Source organism: Oreochromis niloticus, linkage group LG10 (genome assembly GCF_001858045.2).
Source record: "Oreochromis niloticus isolate F11D_XX linkage group LG10, O_niloticus_UMD_NMBU, whole genome shotgun sequence".
Lineage (NCBI taxonomy): Eukaryota > Metazoa > Chordata > Actinopteri > Cichliformes > Cichlidae > Oreochromis > Oreochromis niloticus.
In genome coordinates this window covers 21265634-21283203 of record NC_031975.2, presented here as the reverse complement: position 1 = coordinate 21283203, position 17570 = coordinate 21265634, and the positions used below count along the sequence as shown (strand labels likewise).

Below are 17570 nucleotides of genomic sequence, written 5' to 3'. Positions count from 1 at the left end.
CTTCACTGAGTTCCTTGGACATTGTCATTGTTCTGTGCATTGGTCAATCCAATGAGTGCTGTCAAACAAATCGTTTCTATGCTAGCAAAGAGTTAAAAGACACTGTAGAACCTTCAGCATCACTTAATAAAAGATTTAAGTGTATAGATGTGGCTTAGAGAAAATCCAAAATGAATTCAAACTTGTGCACCCAATTCTTATTGTTCAAAATCATTAAGGATGTATGCTGATGCATGCTAATTACCATGACATTGCCCATGATGAATGCATGCAAACTTCTGACCACAACTGCACTTATTAAAGCATGATGACTTACCAAAAGTTGACCAGGAAAGGATGTTCAAGGTTCTGCATGATCTGGAGTTCTTTGAGGACATTCCTCACTTCGTTCCGCTCCACGCATTTTAACTTGTTCATGTACTTCATGGCGTACATCTTCTTGGTATCTTTCTTCTGCACAATGCAGACCTTAAGTGACAAGATCACATGTGACAACATGGCGTAAGGTAAATTCCTCATTGCTCTGACACATTGTGTCCCGGTTGATTATTAATTCATTATTTGTGATATGAATCGAAAAACAGCATTCTGTTTTGAAAATACTCAAACTGACAAATTTACAATATGACTTTGTTTTCCATCATTCATCCATACTTATCTAAAACCTTTTTTTTTTCCACTGATAAAGGAAGAGGTGGAGCATTTGAAACACTCCTGCAATAACCAGAAACACAGTCTACCGAAAAAGGTTGGATGGAAAGTTTGGGAGGAAAAGATTTGTCTTTAAGCCCGCGATCAAGAATTTAATCCCCTCTTAAGATGTTTAACTTTTCACACCAGCATATTTAGCATTTTAGAGATGGGAAACATCAGGTTAGCACTCATTAGAATTGCTAGTGTGTGTCAGTGGGGAATGCAGTCAGTTTTCTCAAATAAATAGCATTAATTATATGATCCAGCAAAAAGAAACAGCGGAATATAACAACCCGGGTGTGATGTGAAAAGCTGCTGTTGTGTATCAAATGCATACAGACCGTATATGACGACTCAAACAGGGAAACACATGCATGTTTATTAATATGCAGAGTTGTAATAACACTACACTTTTTTTGTAGTCGTGTTTGTCTGAGCTACAAGCGTCAATAAGCCAGTGATTGCTGCTAAGAGAGTGATCTGCGGACCAGCTGGCACAGTTAATCAGCCAAACCCTGATCACATCACTCCTCCCATTGAACAGCTTGCCATCTACTGTGATTAGACTGCTTATCTGTCACTGGACAGAGTGTCGATGTTTTGTGGGTCTCTGTTGTGTGCATGCATGTGCATGGGAGTGCCTGCATCTCTGTATGAGCTTACATGTACTGTAGGTGCTGATGTGAATTACTATGCGGCACTTGGCTTAACATGGTGCTGCTGTTAAAACTTTTACCACGTCTTGGGGTGTGGTTTCATTTGCGACAACATGCTGTGCTGTGTGCTTAGAGGAAATTAAATCATGCAGAACTCAAACAAGTGGTTGATTTGCTGAAAAAAAAACTGGGGGCCATACTGAGAATTAATTATTAGTTTTATTATCAGTTTGTAAGCAAAACATCAAATTTTGCTCATTTCAGCTTCTACATGGTGCAGATTCTATCAGATAATCTGACGGTAAACTGGATTGACTGTTGGTCGAAAAACATCCATCTACTTTGGCTTTAGGGAATTAAAATGGCCATTAATTTCACAGTGAATAATGTAGAAAATTAGCAAATTAATAAGCCATGACACTAATCAGTGGCTGCAGCTCTCGGATTACATGGAACTTAGGAACAACCTGAGAGGTTTGCCTGCATGCTGTCACAACAAACACAGACTTAGTTTTATATGGAATAACTATTTTTTTAATATTTTGTGACTGATTTTTTACATTTCAATAATTCACCCATAAAACTGATAGTTTTATAGTTCCATTATATATTTGTTGTTGCCGTTTTCTCTCAAATTATTGGCGAGGCAACATCTTAAGCAACACTAGTCTTCTGAAAGTGTGTATTGTCAAGTCAAATCAAGTGGCTTTATTGTCATTTCAACCATGTGCAGTGGTACAGTACACAGTGAAGCGAGACAACGTTCCTCCAAGACCATGGTGCTACGTGTAACAGACAATCAACACAGGACTACATAAAGTGCAAGTGTGCAAAAATTGCAAAAAAACAAAACAAAGACAGATAGTGCAACACCAGAACAAGGTGTGTGCGTGTGTGTGTGTGTGTGTATGTCAGTCCAGTATTGGTGTCCCAGTCTAGTACGATTTTCATTGCTGTGACCCACCTAACTTTCTTATTGCTATAATAATTATGTTCTTCTCTGGGGAAAAATAAGATTGTGTTTTACTGCTGTTTCCAGCTAATCTGGGTTTATATTCCATCTAATTTATTATGAAAAGAAACTTACCTTTCCGAAGCTCCCTTTTCCTATTGCCCTTAAGATCTGGAAATGGTCGAAATTAACTGTTGGGGTAAGCAAGGAGAAAAAAAACAGTTTCTTAGAATCAACACAAAAGTAAAACAGAAATTCAGACCTAAAATATTACGTACGTAACTGTAACAAGATGGTGTTATATTTTAGATTTTTTGATGTATTATTTTTACTCATTCACTATCAAAATGAGTCCGTGGCATGACATTGTATCCTCGGTTACAGTGCTGTGTTCATGAAAGTCATTGGATCACAACCTACTGTAAGGTTTATAGCCTTTGCTGTTTTATAAAAAAAACACATTTGTCAAAGCATGTTTTTGGCAGATTTCTAAAGCATTTCTGTTTTGTTGTTTTCATGACAGGTGGGCTAGAAAACGTGATAAGCACTGTGCTTGAGAAAGTTGTGGATTTCAGCTTTATGAATTTGCTCCTGGAGGACTAAAAGTGAACTACTTGAAAATAACTTAGGGGAAGATACAAACCTTTAGGAAGTGAAATTACAAGTGCACATCCTTTAAAACTAGGTCACTGATGTATTATAAATGCAAAAACCTGCATGTGTCACACCAGTTACAGTAGGTTCACTGTGAGGTTTGCTTTAAGCTCATTTTAGAACAATGCACCAGTCATGCTGAAGCAGATGGAGGTCTCCGGGGCAACCAGAAGTCGCAGGTTTCTAATGTGACAGAGAAATGAAATAACCTTCAGCCACAAAGATGTCTGATATGATGTCTGTTCCTAAACACCCATTTCAAACAACCTAAGCATTTCTGTAGCTCTGCTTCTTTGCTGCCAGCTTCTGCGTCCTTCCCTCGCTCCCTGTGTCTCACTCACACACACAGACAGACGCAACCTGAACCGCAGCTTAACTCCATATCTCAGTCTCCATTTATCAGCAACATTTATCGCCAATTGGAACCGGATGAGGCTGTTTGTTTCTTGCTGTCATGACAACCAGGACAGAAGGTTTTCCCTCTCCGCTGTTTCCCCGAGGATGGAACAGCTGCTGCCCACTCTTTCCACTCATCTGTCTGCGCGCGAGCGTGGTCACACACTCACACACAGACAGAGGGAAGAGGCACGCGCACGTGTATTATCGGCTGCATTCACAATCATTATCAAAAACACGCTTGCTTTCTGACATATAGCGCTGACCTAAAACATTACCTGCCTCTTTTGCAGCAGTGTACCGTGCGCACACACGCTCACTCAGCCTGCAGTCACTAGATGTATTGGATGTGACAGTTAATGTTATGCTCTGTTAGTCACGTATATCTGGCACATCCTCGTCTCACACTTTCGGCGCTGGAGTGTTTACACAACCTATTCCATATGAGGTCTGCTTTGTGATGCACATGCATGCTTGTATGAGCCGATATACTGATGCACTTGCATGAACTCAGCATATAGAGGAACACTTTTAGTAAACATGGTCATTTTTTCTGCTGAGCTTATGTTTTTTGTTTAGTTTTTGGGGTTTTTTAGAAAGACAGCTGTGATTGTGGTTGGAAGAAGACAAACCACAGAGAGAGCAAGTGAGTGAGTGATAGAGACAAAGGCAGACACAGAAAGAGAGGCTGTGAGAGCAAGGTGGAGACTCGTAATTTACTAGCAGTGCTTTCAGTGGTTTAATGTGATGGACACATGAGTAACAGAGCATGTAATGATTCAAGTCTGCATATGAGTGGAATTGGCAAATTGACAGCCTTTCCATGACTTAAACTAGCTGAGGAAGTCATGTGACTGACTCTGGCAGTCATCTGCTAGTCAATTTGAATCTGACTGACATGTGCTTATCAGTTTGGATTGAAATAATCACGCTTGGTCAGTTTGAGCCTCGCACAGTCTCTCACACTCTCAGCATGACTGCTACGTACTCTTTCTTACTCGGTCCGAGAGTGCCCAGGCTGGGAACATTTCAAATATCATGCTTTTCTAGAACAGTTGCTCTGACAACTAAAACAGAACCCACTGGTCAGTCCGCTCTAATCTCACTATAGTACGGGAAGGTGTAAACAGGACTCATCAATATACTAGAGTCTTCGGATTGAACAAAGTAGTACGTGCACGTGTCGCATGAGGGACACATGAAGTACACCCATCATTCCCCAGGGGAGATAAACATGTCTTGACAGAGTTCACCTTCATGCACACACCTCTGTGTAAATCACCTAATATGGGTTGAGCGTAAGCTAGAAAATATGCACTGAAGCCAGCACAGAAAACAGATTATGCCACAAATAAATTGATTACAGGGTCGGATTAATCAATGAGCAAAAAATACATTTAAAAAATGTTTGTGTTTAGTTTATGTCTATTTTTTTCTGCGTTTTCTTACTGTTGCCTTAAATGCATTTGCAAATGAGCAGGGACAAAAGAAAGAGGATGCACATGAAAATGGCACAAACTGAAATATAGCTATATTTGCATAGCTGCGTATTTCGATTAAGCGCGCAATCTCACATTCATTTGTGTCAGTTATTAATCTCCATTAATCTCTGCATGTGAGTATAAATAACCTGAAGATAAGTGGAAGGTTTCTGGTTTCCGTTTGCAGTCTGGGCTGCACTGACCAATCATGTTTGACCAGGCTTTAGCTGCATGAACCAAGAGCAAACAACAGATTGCATCTATTGAAGTGCACTTTTGAAACCATCGGCTGTTATCTAGCAACTATTTAGTTTTTTAATAGCTTTTTAAATGTAAATTAGCTGCATGTGCAAACAGTGGCAGACACAACAGGAAGCCTCGGGCCTGATATTTGTTGGCAGTGTTAGAAGCTCCAAACTACTGTTAGCTCCCTTAAGGCTAACAACAGAATAAACGAGAAATCATTTATCTCTTTATATACAGGTGTAATATATGGAGAATCAACACATTATTTTTCAATCTGACACACAATGATAGTCTAAGATTTTGAAATATGACCATTTATAAATGTTCACTTTACAAATAAACTTAATCACTGCGACTGGTATCACCTCAAAGCGACCTTTGACGCTTCTGAAGCATGAAGTGACACTTCAATTTGCATCTTTATTGCTACTCAAAGCAGCAAGCACATTATGTATACTTAACATACGGACCACCGACACTTGTCAAAAGAAAAGATTAGAAGTGGAGATTCTTGGCAGGTTAGGAGGTCAAATAATATTGGAAGGCATGCTTGCCCTACCTTTAAGCCATGCAAAAAAAACAAACAAAAAAACAACTTGTACCATTGTATGTGGAGCAGTCTCTTACTTTTCTGTCTCTTTCTCCAATAATCTTTCCTCACCTTCTTTAATATCCCCCTCATTCCCCTAATTACACTGGGTTTCAGGTATCTTAGGTAATCTAGACAGTATAGAGCAATGAGGGGATACAATAGTAAAGTAAGGGACACCTATCTCTTCCTGTCACTCACGGGACTTTCATCAGTGACAGGATGACTTTTTTTCGGGGATGCAGGGCTGTTAAAAAAAAAGTCAAAACAATGTTTCTCAACAATGTGTTTATTATTCCCCTGCTCTCAGTGAAATCACCCACGCTCTATCTGTGAGAAAGAGAAGTGTAAAAGAAGGTACACTATGGCATTAACTCGAGAGTTCAGAGGAGCTCCGTTATGAATGACATTTCCAGAATAGCACACGAGATGACTAAGCATCAGGGTTAACCATGAATAATTACTTGATCTTTGATAAAGGTTGCCTCGATTGAAAAAGAGAAAACAACAGATTTCATTAGAGAGTGTGGGCCAGAGTGAAAAATCTGACTCTGGTTGGTCGCATAATAGCTGCGTTTCTAAAATTCTAATGATAATTAGGAGAGTAGAGTAGCATCTTGCCCTGGCTTAAACCTTTGGCTAAATGCAGCCTTAGTCTGCAACTTTATAAAAAGACACAAATGTATCACATCACCTGATATACTGGATAAAGAGAAGGATCTCCAAGGTAAGAAAACCTGGAAAAACCACTCCACTTCTGACTAAATTACGGACTCATGTAACACAGACTTTTTTGAAGGCCTTGGGGTTCAGCCAGAGTGGAATTAATTTCCGATCAATAACATCACAACGTATTATCTACTCAGGACACAAAGAAAAAGAAGATTTATTCAAACCAGGAGCTTCCCGAGGTAAAGTACTAGTCCTATCAAAGGCTCCCTTGACTGCAATCAGCCTGAAAAAGAAAGACAATTCCTAACCATGCAAGACTTGGGTGATCAATAATGATAGATGTAAAGAGTAAAGAATTAAAGAAAAAAACAGATGAGTTTTGATGAATGTCTTCGGCATTCAGTAAACAGCTTTTGTTTTTCTCTCCTGTACGCCTAACTATACGAATACTTGCAAAAAATATACACTGTTGTGGTCATATTAAAGCTAAACAGTTGTATATCAAGAGGTATTCCTCTTTTTCCTTACTGATGAGGAGTGGCGGTAGACCTAATCAGCATATTACACTTCTATGCATTAACTGTAAGTGCTCTTAATCTTGGAAAGAGGATGGAAACATCTTCGCACATAAAAAAAAGCTGAAGAAAAGATGGGTTAAGCCAATCACTCAGTGGTGGTGAATCCTGCTCCCATCCTCTGCTGTCTTTGGTTTTGTTTAGATCTCAATTTTTTGAGCCACTAAAGTAAAGACACTAAAAGTAGAAAAGAAGTGAAAGAAGAACTATTTTAAAGGTTTAATACTCACCCTCATCTGTGTCTTCCGTGACCGGAGCCTTACTGGACTGTCCAAGCCCCATGGTTGCTTCTCTTGCGGATTTTTCCTGTTGTGCTCAACTCAACTCAGCACCGAACAGCTCTCCCTCTGAGACTCACTCATAGCCTGGTCAACAACTAGCCCCAAACACACACACATACACACAGACAGCCTCACGTGCTCGATTGCGTTTTGCTGACTTGAATAGGTCCCGTCTTCCTCTTAACTGCCCACCTCGACACAACCACACATCACTGGATCCATACACGCGCCCACAGAGAGTGAAGGACTTGGGAAAACACTAAAGGCACTGAAGTGCTGACACGCACACACAAACACACACACAGAGGCAGCACAACTACAGCGTACGTTCCCTGTCTGTCTTCGCTGTTGTTCAGGCGACTGCAGGCAGACGGGCAGCTCTTCCAAGCCAGGAGGAGGGTGGGTGATGTGTCTCTGCCTCTGACCCTCTGATGACTGAGAGTCTAACCTGTGCAGGAAGGCAGGCAAACATGACACCACCATCGGAGTGAGAGAAGGCGGGACAGAGAGGAAGGGAGGGAAGAGACAGCAGACTTTAAAGATACCAATAAACAAACTTTAATAGCAGCAGTAAATGAACAACTCACTGGGGCTTGATTAGGAAATGACTGTTATTTGCATTTCTTACATATGCAGATCTCTTTTCCACCTCTTACTCCTTCATTCCTTCCTCCTTTACTTTTACCATCATTTATCAATAATTGAATTTCTATATTTTAATCATAAGCACATCCCACAGAACAGTGCAAGTGTGATGAATGGTAAGGTTTTTTCCATTAAGAGCAAAAAAGCTGCAGGCTTGATTTATTGTCTGGTGGTGTTATGTACTGTGAATGGAATCCATTCAGATGCCCTTTTTAGGACAGGAGATTTCAAAAGTTTCTCTCTCCATTTTTTTTCCACAAACAAAAGAAAAGAAAAATTCAGTTTTTACAGAACAGTTATGCACAATGCAATTATGAGTTGCAAAGAAGTGACTTGAAGTGATTAAATGGCATGATAATTTCCTAACATATCGTATCATATTTCAGTGGTTTTCCATTAAATCCTTTAATGTCACGCTTTAGTGCTTGTCAGTACCTTTAGGAAAAACGAGGGTCTAAATTGTGAGATGTAGGTAAACCGCCTGCATGCAGTCCTTTGGGGAAGCCCGTTAATGAATGTCATCCTGAGACTGCGTGATAAGGTCACCACCGCGAATGTGAATGTCCCTCTTGGGTAAATATGAAATATTCAAAAAAGTAGTGCGGGAAGCCGCAGTGCCGAGTACCCCGCAGAGGACATTGTGCCGGGAGCCCTTATCTGATCAAATAGGAAAGCATGCGCTGAATAGAAAGTACCCCCACGCTTCCATGCAGGACAGCCGTGGGCACCTACCTACCTTAGTTGAGCATAGGACCATTTCTAGTACGCTTTGCTGCAGAGAGGTGAAGAGCAACAGTGCTGCTCAAAGCATCACTTGTAGTCCCGTGTTCGGACGACGACGCACCGGGACATCTGCCACGGGAAACAAATGGTACCACACGGGAAGACGTGACTTGCGGGATGTGCCGAATGCGTGCAATGCGAAATCCTGCGCTGTGTTTCTGGAGGACAACAGGACAGACGACAGAGCCGACGAAACACTGATATTTTGGCGGCGGGGGGGGGGTTACTGCTACTGGGCTGCTTACACTGATGAGCGGCTGACCTCCTGTTTAAGAGCTGGCCACCCGCGTGCGCCTTGAGAGAGGCACGTTTCGTAGGCTGCTGTAGTGGGGGCTGAGGTTTCCCTCTGTTTTTTTCCACGAATCTTTACTCATTAATACTTCTCTAGTGAATTTCCACATTGAGACAAATCAGATTTCCTATTCAGTTTTCCCCCCCGCTCAGCTCTTAAAAATCACCAAGTGCTGATCTTCTCTTACTGTATAGACCATCACTTTGAAATTTCCTCATATTGCTCATTTCCCTATAGTTGCCACCATGGAGTCAGGGGTCATACTGTGTTGACAAGAAGTTGTAATCACTCCTTAAAGGCATCACAACTGTTTCCACCAGGTGCCCCAGGTGAAAGTCTCTTTATAGTCCAGCTGAGCCTGCTGCACCATAATAGCTTTTAAAATTATATGGAAATAGTAATTAGCGTCCATAATTCTCCACGTATAATGTCCCTCTAGTGTTCCATTCTGAGTCCGTGCAGATCTTAGTGTACTTTATTGTATTGTTTCATGCCAGCTATCAATATTCTTGAATAGTCAAAAGCGTTATAAGTTTTCTTATTGCCTACCTGTGAGAACAGACACATAGGGAGTGACAGTCTTTCCACATTTTATAATATATAATTATGCAGAGACCTACATCCTCACCTATACATGATGATGTAGATGATGATCTTCATTAAATATGTGAAGTATATTGCTTACTGCAATGCAGTTGGATTTCCTTTTGGCCATATTTCTTTAGTGCAGCCACTGATTATATATTAACATTTGCAGCCATTAACTACTAACTGTAAAACACATCCATCCATAGTCAGGACTGCACTATTTCCTGCCTCCCCCTGCTAATTGAGCAGGCCAAGGTCGAGAGGAGAATGGCTGAGTAGTGGGACTGGGGGATGCAAGACATGCTTACAGTGCACTTCCTCTTTATGCCCGTCATGCTAAGACGCTCAGTGTTGGCCATCCATCTTACTGACAAGATCGCCCCACGCTATGAAGTGGGAGCAGATATCATTCAAAACCAGGCCAGTCCCTTACTGGGCATTTGGCAGCATTGGGAAGTGTACATGTTTTTTAGATGTGGGCAGAGACGAAGTAAAGCTACATAACATGCTTGAGGCCATAAAATGTGTCCCTGTTGTCCCAGTTTTATAAGTGAAAATGGGAGATTTTTATTTGCAAAGGGAAGCTGTCATTGTTATGCCCATTTATACTGGATACAGATTTGAATAGAGGAGTGGTGATTTTTTGGTTGTTTTTTTTTTGCAGAACTTTTATGCAGAAACTATAGAGCCTACAAGTCTGTGAAATTAGCCCCATCTAATGGATAAAAGTGAGATTGTTGCCTAACACCAGTCAAACTTTATACAGCAAGGGTAGTTGGCAAGGCTAAGTAAGTGTTATATGCCAGCTTTAAAAATGTGTACAAGTCTTAAGCCACACCTCATCTGCTTTATATTTTGAAAATTGATAGTTGCTGCAGTGAAGCTATTTGATATGACCACACATAACATTAACAATCACTTGTTCCCATATTCATAAACAGCTGCTTTTTTCTAAATTAACCAGTAATATATAGTGATGTTTTTTTTTTAAAGTCCATCACTAGCTCTTACGTTAGATTGTTAAAGAAGAGTTTGCTCTGTTGCTTATTTACTTATTCATTTGTTTATTTGGTATTTTAGTTTAGTTCTGATGATGCAATTAGTAAAAATCATTTTGAAGCTGATGCTCCAGCCATTAATGGAAAACTAGTTCAAATACCTTCATTCATTCAACATCTAAACTATCTGGACTCATCTCCTCCTGCATAGAAGATATTAAAAACATATATATATAGACTAAGACATGCGCCAATTTAATGCAAAAAGTACTCTATGCTGAGTTGGAAAATTGATATTGTGCAGTTAGCTTCACAGTTTGTATGTATCATACAAATAAAAATTGTTGACATTAAAAAGTGTATGAAAATGTATCATCTGTGGTGGAGAGAACACTTACCAAACTTAATCAGAATCTGTAGTTCATTTCCTAACAGGTATCAGTGTCAGTGAAAAAAAATACTGTTTCTAAAGATTCATATATAACAATAAAAAAAAATATTTTCCAGCTACTGAGCAGTAATGCAGATACAACTTCAAAGTTGTATCTTTTAATTATTTCAAATTTGCATGCACTAGAACAGGAGAATCGATGCTGAACCCAAATGCACACAATGCATGCAAATCTGCCTTATTGCATCACAAAGGACCTTCCCCTGTCATTCCTTCACAGTTATTTTGGAGTAAACAAAGGGTGTGTTAAAATCCATCCAGATGCATACGTGGCTCCATGTGAGCATTGGTCACACAACCAAACTAAAGCTCTGCTGGTACACTAGGTGTCAGTGAGTCATGGCGATCTTTAAACGCGTGTTGTTTATCTCATCTTTGATGCCGCTGGTATTGAGCTACCCTTTCTACCCACCAACATGCTATACTAAGGTGCTGAGCATGGCCCGGGACCTCACCCAGTGGGCAGCAGATTTGAAAAGGGACCCAGAGACTGTAAGTCAGCTTGGTAATTTTTTATTTTACTTTACACTTAAGTGGTATTTTATAACTATTCTAACTGTTTAAAAACCTGTAAATAATAAAGATTCTGTACTTTACATAAATAATTATATATTATTTCAGTCACTTTAGTGACATGAGAAACATGATTTCAAAGAAATCATGGAAAGTCAGGAAAGGTTGTAAAATCTGTGCGACTTGACAGCTGTCATTCTTTTCATCCAGAGTTACTGCATGGCACGCATGCCAAATCTCTACATTGATGTTCATGTAAGTATGTCTTTATTATTAAAAAAGAATAATAAAATGGCATGATTTTTGCCATATAACATTACGAAAAGAAAATGTTTTCTGCGCTCGCCTTTCTGTCGATGATCTACACACATTGTTTTGAGTAATCTGGCCGTCCCTGCATTTTTGACGCTCACTTATGTGGTATTTTGACTGCAAACTTCAGCTGCAGTAAATCATGCGCAGGGACACTAATTGTTACTCATGACAGAATGGTTGTGTGATGTACAAAATGAGCACCTACCTCCAAATGGTGGAGAGCCTGCGACAGCGCCGCTGTGCTTACACCAGAGACGTAAGGAAGCTGGGTGTCACTATGCGACAGCTCTTCATCATCATGTCAGAGAGATGCCACGGGGTAAGACAAGACAAGCTGTCTAAATAAGTGTAAACTGTGCCATACTCAGTGATATATCAGATATTAACATCCCATCTTGTGGGACTTAAGTGTGGTGTAGTGCGTTTGTGCTTGGAAACTCTAGAAACGTCATAAAGTAAATTACAATTCATAGTTAAGATCAAACGTATAGCTCTGATTAAACCACATTTTTATTGAATATGTAGTCACCGAGCTGCTTTTTAACTCACTCACGCACCTGATATAGTTTCATAAACTGAAAACAGGCTAACAGTGATGAGATGCATTCAAACTAACTGCTGTTTACTGGGTCACTCACTTGGTGATTTCACAGGATTAAGCAGGGTTTATGATGCAGATTATGAATAACCTTCTGTGCTCTGTGAGCGTTTGATCCCACTCACCTGATCTGTGATGTCAGACCCATCTGGGTCTGCTATTGGTGTCCTGACATGACTGATCTGCCCGTCTAGCCGAGGCCACAATGCCTCAGAGAAGGGTCAGAGTAATTTCACTTACATTAGAGAGAAGGGTAACCTTCTGCGTGGCTTACATAAAGCATATACAAACATTATTTACCAAGTGAAAAACAAGTCACTGCTAAAACGTTCACACCTCCCTCACCAGTGTCCCATGGTGTGTTTTGTTTTCATAGGACTTGGTGTTCACAGGCTTTGACTGCTCTGCCCTGGAGCGCTGACATCCTGGATGGTGAAATATTTCAAGCTGCTCACCAAGAACGTTGATAGAGAGACAGCCAGAGTCTCAGTGGACATTCTTTATTTCTTCAAGTAATGACAGTATTGTAAAAAATAAAAACTGGAAGACACGAGTCTGAGATCACCTGAGTAAACCATATTGTGATTCTGATGTTATAAGCATGTATTCTCTTTGTAATAACATTTATTACCAACCAGATGATAAAGCAAAATATTTTACAGAATAAGATGTATTATTTTTTTAATAATTACACAGGCCTCTTATAGAATGAATACAGTCACATTTTTGGTTGATAGACAGTTGTTTGAATAATTATGCAAAAAAACAACAACAAAGAAACAACTTTTAATGCAGACTAATGAGTTAAACCCCTATGGAAGCAAATTAAAACTGAGCCTTCTGAGTACCTTTGATCTGCCAAATGTGATAAAGACAGCATTCATTATATTTCTTCCAGGGTTTTTTCACACACAGGTTGCCAGATAACCATATTGCATAGTGCATAGTGGAGGTCATACTGACTGTATTAGGGCAGCGCTTAAGTAACAGTAACAGACAAGTAAAAGATCTGTCAGCCAAGACACTTCTATCTTGCTTTTGTCATCTTTAAAAACATCTGTAATAGCCACAAACAAGCTACTAAATGGACACTGAGGTGTGACTGTTCTGCTTTTATATGTTCTCAATGTGTAAAATGGACTTTGCAGCACAATATAAGGTTTGGTATTAAAAGTAAGCTCCAGCATGATCCAGCAGTAAGCTTTATTGCATCTTACGATGGAGATATTACAGTCATTCTTTTGTGCCTTACATGTTTTAAATACAGTGAAAACTGGATCACATGACACGCAACAGTAAGGATTGTGAAGTATCTGCAACAGACATTTTCATTTGCCATAGCAGGAAAATATCATTAGTGCCCCAGTAAGACAGTGCACCGGTCTTTTTCACTTCTTAAGTCATTACATTTTTGAAACAAACATCCCCCTGTTTTATCTATTGTGTGAAACAAGCTGATTTATTCAGAACTTATACTTTTAAGTATAAGACACATTTTCTTGTAATATACAAGCTGGTTTTCTGGGACATGCAGAGGGTTGGTGTGACAGAAGAGGATGGGACAGGGCGAGATAGAGGCAGATGATCTGCTGTGGCAACCCCTAAAGGGAGCCGCTGAAAGAAGAAGATGCAAGCTGGCTTTCTAAGAATAGAAGTTAAATCAGTTGAGTTGTCCAAAAATGTATTCTCCTTATGCCTCTAGCCATGCAAATAAAAAAGAAGATGACTACAATATTGTGCGAAATTCTTGAACCATCCCTGATTTCTCTGTAGGAGAAATGGGGAGAGGTTAATTTTTCAACATGATTCCAAACGTACTGCCATTGCAGTTAAAGCATACCTGGATGGAAAAACACATAATGGTACACACATCAGTCATGGATTGGTCTCCCCAAAGCCCAATCCTGAACATTATTGAAGCTGTGTGGGACAGAGAACAGAGCAGAAGAGAGCCAATATCCAAGGAAGAGCTTTGAATGTCCTGCAAGAAACATGGAGAACTAATCCTGAAGACCGTTTAAAGAAATTAGTAGAAACTCTGGCTAAGAGAGTTCATGAATAAAATACTGACTTTTAAGCTTGTTAGAATTGTACACACTCTGTTTTTGCCTTAAATATTGCATTTCCATGTATGTTTCCACGTTTTTATATATATTACTATATTGTTTTATTTCTCACCGATATTTCAGCATTCAAAGAAATTTTACAATACTCTTTAAAACAGTCTTGCTCAGTTGTCATGGAAGGTCATTTTCAGGAACATAGATAACCTCCCTGATATTCTGTTTGATGTGGACAGCTGGCTGTGTGTCAGACTGATTGCAAAAGTGACTGCAGAATTCTTGGATATCAATTTACGATCAGATCTTGATTATGAGTGATTTGATTGCCACCTCCAAGTCCACCTCTTCTCTTTTTGTCAGTGCCACCGTCTCCAACCTTACATTATAACAGTTCACACTACCATGGTGTAAACATTCTCTTTTACACCATAGTGTGAAGTCATGGAAAATGTGTCATGTGATAGGTTCTTCAGAGAAAATGAGCTAATGGCAGTGAATCAGAGGTTGAAATAATAATAAATTACATAATTTTTCTTTTGGGAAAGGGCCCCACGGACACCACTTATATAATTACTTATTTATACAAATATCAGGATTGACGACAAATCACCTTGATAATATGTCCATCATTTTCTTCATTTGCACAGCTCCTGACGTCAAAATCCCCACATATTACACAGAAAAACAATGACTTTCCCACTAGAGGGCGGTGTGACCTTGCTTTTTCAGTTGAGTGAAGTTTAACCAGCATGCAGGAAGGAAATTAAATTAAAAGGAAATACAAACGAAAGTAAGAAGAAACCAGTGCATTTTCTTTTTAATATTTATTAATGAGCTTTAAAAAAAATGTAAACGAGCTGTAATAAATAACCACCCAAATTTGTTTTCTTTTTTGCCCTTTATTGATATATTTTTAAAAAGCAAACAGAACACCTAAACAGGAGAACGAGAAGACAAAATCTGTGTATAATGAAGTCCTAACTTCATACATGGGTTATACTTTGGTAAACAGCACAGCTGTTGAAGTTGAAGGAGACGCCGCCGCTGTCAGAGAGCACCAAGCATCAACCCGGACATGAAGTCCTGTTTTACCGCCTCGACGCTGTATATCAACCGACTCGTTCTACCCAAAGAACTACATTTCCTACATTTCCATGACGGCAGCACGAGCGCTGTTCAGAAACGAGGTGGGGCTATTTTGAATCAACAAGTTGCTCAGCCAGACAGGCGAGCAGCAATTCCATCGTGTCTTCATAGCGGCAGGTGGTCACTGCGCGCCCAGCACTTAACCACAGTCTGTTAATTGGATTACGCCACGTTTCCACGTCAGAGCCCACGGGCTGAAATGGACGGAATAGATTAACTTTTTCTTCTTTTTTTGTGAACCAGCCCAGTTCTCTTTTTCTTCTCTCAAGGACGCTGAAAGTGACGCTGTAAATTGATAGATAAGACTTTCTTTTTAGCGGACTGCACGTTTCTGCGTGCCTAGTGGTCTCGTGCTCAAGACTGTTGACAGTTTTTATTTTTTTGATATATTTTTTTCTTTTTAAAGTTGAAGTTAGTACATTATAAATAATGGCGTTCGGTAGATTCAGTAAACTATTTCGTCTACCCGCCATGGATATGAAAAAGAAAGCCAAACAGTACGAGCACGTCAACCGGGACGTCAATCCCAACGACATTTGGGAAATTATTGGCGAGCTGGGCGACGGTGCGTTTGGAAAGGTCTACAAGGTAAGTGTGTTTTCAAAAGACACGAGGCACCTGTTGTCTGACAATGCTGTAGAACCCCAAGAACCCCATTTTTCCTCAAATGAAGTAGTCCTCTCGAAATGTTGATAAGTTGCCCGTTTGTTGGCTGTTAGTTCTGAAAGCTTATGAAAACTTCCTCGAATATCAAAAAGTTACTTAAGTTTACTCTGACGAAATGTAGTAAACGACCTAATATATACTTTATACCAGTTTCATTTCAAATGGGTGTTTCTGTGTATTTTTCCCCCACGTGTCACACACTGTCGTTTAGGATAACTTGCATCCTTTGGGCGTGGACTACTTCCATTCACCTGTGGGTGCTGAACCATCCCAGCATTGCTGTAATATGACAGATATCTGAACTATGTTGCTGGTCAAGAGTTCTACTGTTAAACAGACCGATGCGGTCATTACATTGTTAACTTTGGGTGTCGTGTAAAAGTTTCGCTAAGTCTTTAGAATCAGCATGGGTGACTACTACTTCTGTGTGGCTCCTCGATGCACCTCTCTTCTTTTCTCTCTCAGGTCTGACCTCTCAGAACTTGTGTGATTGCAGTTGAAATTATGTATGCCATGTGGAGGATTTAGAAAAATGCCATTATGTGACTCCACTGTTAAGTCAGCCTGCAGGGACAGTGAAAGCACCTTAGCACCACCACCACCATCAGCACTTTGACTCGGTGGAGATATTTAATCTGGCTCTGTAAGACATTCACTGCCCTCTGCAAAGCGGGGCACAGGCCTTCTGTGTCTACACAGCCCAGTGGAGCACAGTGAAGGTCTTTGAGACATCAGGGGCCTCAGTGGAAGAAGTGATGCTTTAAGCAGAATTCTACACTGAACAGAGAGCGCAGTCTTTTCAGAGGACCCCACCTTGTTTAGATTTTTCTCTTTTTTTTGTTTTTACTGGAAAGTTTACATACATGTGGGGAAAGTGGTGTGAAGAGCACCATAAAACCCACTATTCCAGCAAAGCTATTAATGAAAAGAAAATAGTAACATGGCAATGAAGTTATAGAACTAGAAGTGAAGTTGCATAATTTATTTTAACATTGAAGCATACTATGAAAACACACAGTACTTTGAGTTTTCTTCCTGAGAAGCTAAGGCAGGGACCCGGTACAAGGTTCTTTAAATCTGAAGAAACCTTTAATAAGCTGCTGTTTATTACTTAGGTTTTAGGGATTACTCAGGTTTCTCAGTGCAGAAGTACACACAGTCCACTTCAGCTCCAAAGTGTTTAAAGCTAAAGCCAAATGAAAGGCACAAATGTGGCTGGTACCTTTAGTGTGATTAAGTGCTACTTAGACAACTGGCAAACTTACAAAATGTAATGTCCCTTCCCCACTATATTTGCCTGGGTTCATGTTTCCCCTC

General features: G+C 40.0%; 3 protein-coding genes across 4 annotated transcripts in view; 2 read left to right on the top strand and 1 right to left on the bottom strand.

Annotated features, from left to right (window-relative positions):
* The window catches only part of stk32a (serine/threonine kinase 32A), a 62303-nt gene extending 53444 nt beyond the window's left edge, over positions 1 to 8859 (bottom strand). Inside the window, exons 1-4 of one of the 2 annotated variants that reach the window (XM_003446931.5) lie at positions 8577 to 8859; positions 7145 to 7643; positions 2437 to 2492; positions 317 to 468 (exon numbers count right to left, since the gene is read on the bottom strand). In XM_003446931.5, coding sequence (XP_003446979.2) covers positions 317 to 468; positions 2437 to 2492; positions 7145 to 7196 — 260 coding nt within the window. In that variant the 5' untranslated portion in view covers positions 7197 to 7643; positions 8577 to 8859. Of the gene's footprint in view, positions 1 to 316; positions 469 to 2436; positions 2493 to 7144; positions 7644 to 8275; positions 8496 to 8576 lie in introns of those variants that run through there. The other variant, XM_019364178.2, reaches the window with a different exon arrangement.
* Positions 8860 to 9354: 495 nt separating this feature from the next.
* On the top strand, positions 9355 to 13529 carry cytl1 (cytokine like 1). Its single transcript, XM_005452547.4, has 4 exons — positions 9355 to 11444; positions 11676 to 11720; positions 11953 to 12099; positions 12755 to 13529. The coding sequence occupies exons 1-4, from the start codon at positions 11292 to 11294 to the stop codon at positions 12797 to 12799; spliced, it is 390 nt and encodes a 129-aa protein (XP_005452604.1). The 5' UTR covers positions 9355 to 11291; the 3' UTR covers positions 12800 to 13529.
* A 2118-nt stretch (positions 13530 to 15647) lies between these two features.
* stk10 (serine/threonine kinase 10) overlaps positions 15648 to 17570 on the top strand; it is a 41934-nt gene continuing 40011 nt past the window's right edge. Inside the window, exon 1 of the mRNA XM_013272449.3 lies at positions 15648 to 16175. Within this exon, the coding sequence (XP_013127903.1) occupies positions 16017 to 16175 (159 nt within the window). The 5' untranslated portion in view covers positions 15648 to 16016. The remainder of the gene's footprint in view (positions 16176 to 17570) is intronic.

What these genes read in the sequence shown, in the direction of transcription:
- cytl1 (XM_005452547.4), top strand. Translation starts at nt 11,292, where the DNA reads ATGGCGATCTTTAAACGCGTGTTGTTTATCTCATCTTTGATGCCGCTG. An exon ending in TGAAAAGGGACCCAGAGACT is followed by an intron (nt 11,445 to 11,675) that starts GTAAGTCAGCTT and finishes CTTTTCATCCAG; the next exon opens with AGTTACTGCATGGCACGCAT. An exon ending in TGTCAGAGAGATGCCACGGG is followed by an intron (nt 12,100 to 12,754) that starts GTAAGACAAGAC and finishes TTGTTTTCATAG; the next exon opens with GACTTGGTGTTCACAGGCTT.